The following is a 7,500-nucleotide window of genomic DNA, read 5'->3' on the forward strand; positions in this document are numbered from 1 at the left end:
TTTATTACTAAAATTTAGTAAAATATTATTAATCGCGACCTGCCCTGCCAGCCAGGTTTCTTGTTGATTTAATTAATCATTATCCTTTTTAACTTTATGCTTCCATAATATTTGTGGCTGTCATTCCATAGTTATCCTGTCTCGCTTCTTCCACCAGGGTGTAAATAATTTCCGAAGTAAGCTACATTTTTCAACAAGTCGAAATGGGTATGATCAAATGAGCATCTATCTGACTAATTCTCGTGAAGCACCCTTGGTAGTTTTAATATATATTACTTATTTCCACAGTACAATTATGCCTAACTTGATAAGACAATCACCATTTAGACAATCAAGTAATAAGCATCCTAATAATTATACTATAGTTTTTGTTTTGGAGTCCACTTCGTTGTCGGTGCCAAGCTCAGCATTATTATTCTTCCTACTATTATTATTACTATTGTTATTATAGTCAGAATTATTATCATTACACTTATTATTACCATTATCATTATAATTGTTACTATTGTGATTATGATTATTGTTATTATCATTATGATCGTTATTATACTATATATATATATTTTATTATTATGATTGCCATTATTGTTATTGCTTTTATCCTTATTATCATTATATATTGATATCATGATTATTATTACTATCATTGTTATTGTCATTATTATCATCGTCATCATCGCCGTTATTGTTATTATTGTTATTATTGTTATCATTATTATTATTATTATTATTATTATTATTATTATTATTATTATTATTATTATTATTATAATTGTTGTTGTTGTTATTATTATTATTGATATAATTGCTATTATGATTATTAGTATTAATACTACTACTACTATTATTATTATTATTAATAATAATAATAATAATATTCATCATTATCATTATTAGCATTATCATTATTATTATCATCATCCTCATCAAAGTTTTATCTGTTTTATTATCATCATTTTCATTATAATCATGATCATTATTACCATCATTATCATTATCACTGTTATTATTATTATTATTATCATTATTGATATTATCATCATCATCATCATCATTATTATCATTAGCCTCATTATTGCAGTATCATTATTATTAGCATTGCTATTATTTTCATCATTATTAGCATAAGGAAAACAAGAACCAAACGAACAGCAAAACAACAAGAACAAGAAAAAAAACTACAACGACAAGAACAGGAGGAACAAGAGCAAGAAAAAGAGAAAGAACAACAAGAAATTTACCAGAACAGGAACAAGAGCAACAAGAACGAGAAGAACACCAGGAACAAGAACCAGGGCTTGAAGAACAACACGAACAAGAACTACAAGAAAAACAGCAACAAAAGCAAGAACAATAAGCACCACTAGAACAATAAAACAGTAAAAACATCTAGAACAACAAGAACAACAAAAACACCAGGAACGAGAACAGGAAAAACAGCAAAAAAAAGACGAATATTAAGAACAGTCAACAGAGAAACGAGGCCCCCCACGGAACCTCTCCCCCCCTCCCCTTTCCCCCATACCCCCCCCTATCCTATTACACGCTACTTTCTTATCATTTTTTATTAAAAGAGGAAGAAGGAGGAGGATGGAGGGAATGGGAGAAAAAAAAAATCATTTCATGTTATGGCGTGACGTGGCCGCAAGTATTCGGCCTTTTCCGAAATAGGAAGTGGAAGATAATAAGGCTGAATATTCTTGGAGGCGGACTTCGGGTTTGTGAAGAACGGGAAGGGCTTTTGGGTGAAAGGCCGCTTTGCATTCAACTTTTGGGAAGTTTTTGGAAAGGTTCTTTCTCTCTCTCTCTCTCTGTCTCGCTCTCTCTCTCTTTCTCTGTCTCTGTCTCGCTCTCTCTGTCTCTCTCTCTCTCTCTCTCTCTCTCTCTCTTTCTGTTTCCCTCTACTTCTTCTTCTTTATTTTGTATTTTTCTATTGCTCGTCTCCTCTTCCTCCTCCTGCTGCCATTACCACTACCGCCACTTGAACTACATCAACCACTGCTACAACTACTGCTTCTCTTCCTATTTCTCCTCTTGCTTTTCTTCTTCTTCCTCCTCTCTCGCTCCCCCTCCCGTTCTCCTCTTCCCCTTATTCTGCCTTTTCTTACCACTTCTCCTACTAGTCCTCTTCCTACACTTCCTACTCCTTCTTATACTTCTCCTCCTCACCTTTCTCCCTTCTCTCCTCCCCTTTCTCCTATTCCTATTCTTTTTCCTCCATATCCTTATCCTCTGTTTCTTTTTCTCCTCCTCTTCCTCTTCTTTCTCTTTCCTTTTTCTCCTCTTCCTCCTTCCTTTTCCCCCTTCTCCTATTCTTCCTCTTTTTTCACTTTCCCTTCTACTATTCCTCTCCCTCCTCTTTTATGCTTCTCCTCATCTTCCTCTACCAACTCTTCCTACTCCTCCTCCTCCTTCTACCCCTCCTTTTCCTCTTCTTCCTCCTCCTTATATTAATTCTCTTGCTCCAACTTCTTTTCCTCCTTTCCTCCTCCTCCTTCTCCTCTTCTTCTCCTTATATTAATTCTCTTCCTCCAACTTCTTTTCCTACTTTCCTCCTCCTCCTCCTTCTCCTCTTCTTCTCCTTAGATTAATTCTCTTCCTCCGCCTTCTTTTCCTACTTTCCTCCTCCTCCGTCTCCTCTTCGTCCTCCTCCTTATATTAATTCTCTTCCTCTAACTTCTTTTCCTTCTTTCCTCCTTCTCCTACTCCTTATTTTCCTCCTATTTCTACTATTCTTCTTCCTCCTCCTCCTCCTCCTTCGTTTTCCTACTAAAACATCGATAGCTGCTACACGTGTCATAGGAATCGGTCTGTGAGGCGCTATGGAAACATTTTTACTTTTATTTATTTTATATTTTATTTCTTTTTTTTTTTTCTTTTAGAGAGAGAGAGAGAGAGAGAGAGAGAGAGAGAGAGAGAGAGAGAGAGAGAGAGAGAGAGAGAGAGAGAGAGAGAGAGAGAGAGAGAGAGAGAGAGAAGGGAGCAGTATTCCTATTCTTTTTCCTCCATATCCTTATCCTCTCCTTCTTTTTCTCCTCCTCCTCCTCTTCTTTTTCTTCCCCTTCTCCTAATCCTCCTTCCTTTTCCCCCTTCCCCTATTCTTCCTCTTTTTTCACTTCCCCTTCCACTATTCCTCTCTTTTCTCTTTTATGCTTCTCCTCATCTTCCTCTACCAACTCCTCCTCCTCCTCCTTCTACCCCTCCTTTTCCTCTTCTTTCTCCTCCTTATATCTTTTTCCTCCCTTTCCTCCTCCTCCTTCTCCTCTTCTTCCACCTCCTTATATTAGCTCTCTTCCTCCAACTTCTTTTCCTCCTTTCCTCCTTCTCGTATTCCTCATCTTCCTCCTACTTCTACAGTTCCTCTTCCCCCTGCTCCTCCTCCTTCATTTTCCCACTAAAACATCGATAGGTGCTACACGTGTCATAGGAATCGGTCTGTGAGGTGCTATGGAAAGGTCTTTCTTTTTTTTTTTTTTTTTTTTTTTTTTAGAGAGAGAGAGAGAGAGAGAGAGAGAGAGAGAGAGAGAGAGAGAGAGAGAGAGAGAGAGAGAGAGAGACAGAGAGAGAGAGAGAGAGAGAGAGAGAAACGGGAGCAGTATTTACAGACATATGTATAGTAAATCAAAGATGTGTAAGGGAACGCGTGTGTGTATGCATGCATGTATATATGCATGTAAGTATGCATGTGAGTATGTATGAATTTGAGTATGCATACATGAATATATGTATTAATGCATGGTATCATGTATGTACATATGTACGTATGGCTGTATGTATGTGGGCATACATGTATGCATGTATGTATGTGTATGCATATGTGTATGTATACATGTATGTGTATATGCACGTGTGTATATATGGCCATATATGCACGTTTGTGTTTTCGTGTGAACAAAGGAGACACGCGTGCTTAACTGTAGACTTATGCCTATCAGTCTATCGACCTACATATCCATCCACTAACTATTCCGGAAGTGTTTCGTGTGATTGTATGAGTTCGCCTCAAAAAGGATGAACAATTATGAACCTTAAATGCTAATGACAGAACACAGAATTCATGAAAATAAGAACAGCAGCCTTATTGATGAATTAGAGGGAAATTGGATTTTTTTTTAACCAAAAATGACTGATTTGCCTGAAACAATAAGGACTTACCAGGCTACTCAGGCATCACAACACAACTCTACGGACCTTCCCTCCACATTTCGTTACCAATACCCGAGTGGGAATTGAGTAATGCCCTTCTCAAAGGCAGGACAACCGCCCCCGGCGAGGATGGCATTACTTACAGGATTCTTCGTCCCACTGTTCAGGTACTAGACTACCCAATTTTGCGTGTGTATAAAATAAGCCTATCACAAGTAATCCTCCCAAATCCCTGGACTGAAAGCTGAATTCCAAAACCTAAATCCACCACTGACAAATACAGACCAATATCCTTGACCTGTCTATGCAAATTACCTGAAAGAATAATTCTGAACAGACTCATGTACCGCATACATGCTAAGTTATCCCCCAGACTGTATGGACTTCTCCCTGGACGTGTCAGTCAGCAGGATTTTGCAGAGTACTTTGCAAACTCAAACTCAGGCATACAAACCGTATTTCCTGATCATCAATCTGCCTTTGATATTGCAGAGAAATTATCCTTGAGCAAGTAGCTAGCTTTGCTATTCAGGGAAAACTGTCAACATGGATTCAAATGTATCTATCCAATGGATCGGCTCAGGGTTTCTTCAGAGGTGTTCAGAGTACTTATACATAAGTGTTTGAACTCGGCACACCTCAAGGAGGCGTACTGAGTACTATGCCATGTAACATCCTAATGCGATATACCACTTCAGGGCAATGACTCCGTTATTTGCTATGCCGATGATATTTGCAACAGATTCTTGATGTACTTTTAGCAGATGATAGCCCTTAACCCAAAGACAATCCCTCTGCCAAGGTTTCGTATAAAAGACGTTGAGCTAGATCTTTGCCACCAATACATATACCTTGTGGTGATTGTCAGTAATGCTGAGTTCATAAAAAAATGAAGAAAAGGCTGTGGGAGCGGCTGGAGCCACTTATGACACTTGTCGGCAAAGATCATGGTATAGATGTCAATATTGGTAAACGTTTTTACCTGTCATACATACGGTTGGCCATGGATTATCATGCACCCAGTTTTGTTCAAGGAATCAACGCTAGTTTAGAAATTCTACAAAATGGGGTAGTGTCCGTAAAACAAGGATTGTGCATATGAGAACAGACCTTAATATACCTTCAGATTACGAAAGAATAATATACATAAAAACATTTAGTGTTAAAAGCTCCTCTATTGTGCAGAGTTCCAAAGACAACGAAAACAGAATAATAGAGCTAACATTGAATGACAACATCGATTCAAACTCAAATCCATGGCTACAAGTAACACGTAAACATTTATCTCAGTTGAACACACCCATGATTAAAACATGGACGTTCTGTTCCAACGTGGAAAATGTCGGACCTAAGTATATTATATACGAGTGCCCCCCAAAAAAGACATTGTCACCTCTGCTATACTTAAGCAGTATGCTCTGGCAATTATCAATGAACATCTTGAAACTGTGCCCAATGTGTATGAATGCTGCACTGATGGATGTTTACAGCCTGGGACTAGAGCAGGATGCGCTTTCGTTGTTTATAAAAACAATATTTTGCATCACCTGGGTTGTTGGAGGCTTTATAACTGGGCTAGCACTACGCAGAGTTGGTAGAAATACTTACACCCACTGAATTTCAATTGATACCAGGGTATTTATGTGATGGTTTGTTGGGTAGTTCTTGTGAGTGGATTGTGAACAAGTGAAGTTTATGGTTTTGCATTTATCGGGTCGGAAATCCTTTAGTTTCCCTTTGCTCAAGGTTGCCATGGTCAGTCTGGAGGTTTGCAGCCGTCAGGGATCTTCATTGGTCGATAGGTGAGGCTGTCGTCAGCAAAGTCTAGTTGTAGACTTTAATGGGAGATCATCTATATAGAGTAAGAAAAAGAGTGGACCTAAGACGATGCCCTGGGGGACACCAGAAGAGATACAGTACCGTCAAGAGGAACGCGTTGGGTCCAGTTAGAAAGAAAAGCTGTGATCCAGTGAAGAGTTGATCCAGTGATTCCGCAAAACTGTAGTTTCTTAGTCTTTTTTTTAGGACTTTGTCAAAGACTTTGGCAAAGCATAATATAACAGCGTCGACCTGTTTCACGTCACGTCTGTCCAATAATCTAGACATGTCGTGATGAGTGACAGTGAGCTGGGATTCACATGACTGTTTGGGTCGGAATTCGTGTTGTGTTGATGAATATGTTTCTTCTTCGTTACGCTTGTATATGATGTGCTCGAAGATTTTGGAGACGATGGAGGTGAGAGAGATGGGGCGACAATTGGATGGGCCGGTCCGGTCACCTGCTTTGGAAATTGGGATAACGTTTGCACAAAGCTAGTGGGATGCGAGAGGCAAAGTTCTGAGGGATATTGTGGATATGGTTTGGAGGATTATTACTTTCCTCTCATTGAATTGTTAAGGTCTAAACAAACTATTTTACATATAATCATTACAGTTTACTGTAAAAAAATGCTATATTAATATGCCTCAAAAAGTATATAAACATTTTTAGTAGGATCTGTACGTCTTTTCAATTATAAACACCGCATTTTTAGAATGTCGAACCAATATCGATCTCGACATATGTATGTAAAATACATACATATATGTAAATATATATATATATATATATATATATATATATATATATACATATATTATATATATATATATATATATATATATATATATATATATATATATATAAATATATACACACACACACACACACACACACACACACACACACACACACACACACACACACACACATATATATATATATATATATATATATATATATATATATATATATATATATATGTATGTATGTATATATATGTGCACACATTTATATATGCATATATATATAAGAAAATATACACATATTTACATACATCTATATATGTATGTATATATATATATATATATATATATATATATATATATATATATATATATATATATATATATATGTCTGTGTGTGTGTGTGTGTGTGTGTATGTATGGACTCTCAGAATCAGACAAGAAAGGCTTTATAGCTTCAGGTGAGTGCGATACATGGGCGTGTCCGTGACCGGCGTCGGGCGTGAAAGAAGAAGAGCAAATAACATGACATCTTCCGAGCAAAGAAAAAAATTCTGATATAATTCATTTGGACAATTCTGCGAAAATGGATTCCTTTTGCTTCTGCTGTGTCTTTATCCGTAAAGATATTCACTGGATTTTTTTGTACTACTACACACACATACACGTGCTCTCTCTCTCTCTCTCTCTTACTTCTCTTCTCTTCTTATCTCTCTCACTCTCCCTCTCTCTATCCCGCTCACTAATTCTCTCTCTCTCTCTCTCTCTCTTACTTCTCTTCTCTTCTCA

At 37.3% G+C, this 7,500-nt stretch overlaps 2 protein-coding genes across 2 annotated transcripts in view; one reads left to right on the forward strand and one right to left on the reverse strand.

Moving 5' to 3' along the window:
- LOC138866361 (coiled-coil domain-containing protein 34-like) overlaps positions 1 to 1,367 on the forward strand; it is a 6,087-nt gene extending 4,720 nt beyond the window's left edge. Inside the window, exon 5 of the mRNA XM_070138887.1 lies at positions 1,124 to 1,367. Within this exon, the coding sequence (XP_069994988.1) occupies positions 1,124 to 1,367 (244 nt within the window). The remainder of the gene's footprint in view (positions 1 to 1,123) is intronic.
- Positions 1,368 to 5,902: 4,535 nt separating this feature from the next.
- Positions 5,903 to 7,500, reverse strand: part of LOC138866362 (uncharacterized) — a 5,549-nt gene continuing 3,951 nt past the window's right edge. Inside the window, exons 2-3 of the mRNA XM_070138888.1 lie at positions 6,231 to 6,459; positions 5,903 to 5,970 (exon numbers count right to left, since the gene is read on the reverse strand). Coding sequence (XP_069994989.1) covers positions 5,903 to 5,970; positions 6,231 to 6,459 — 297 coding nt within the window. The remainder of the gene's footprint in view (positions 5,971 to 6,230; positions 6,460 to 7,500) is intronic.

Source organism: Penaeus vannamei, chromosome 25, assembly GCF_042767895.1.
Source record: "Penaeus vannamei isolate JL-2024 chromosome 25, ASM4276789v1, whole genome shotgun sequence".
Taxonomy (NCBI): domain Eukaryota; kingdom Metazoa; phylum Arthropoda; class Malacostraca; order Decapoda; family Penaeidae; genus Penaeus; species Penaeus vannamei.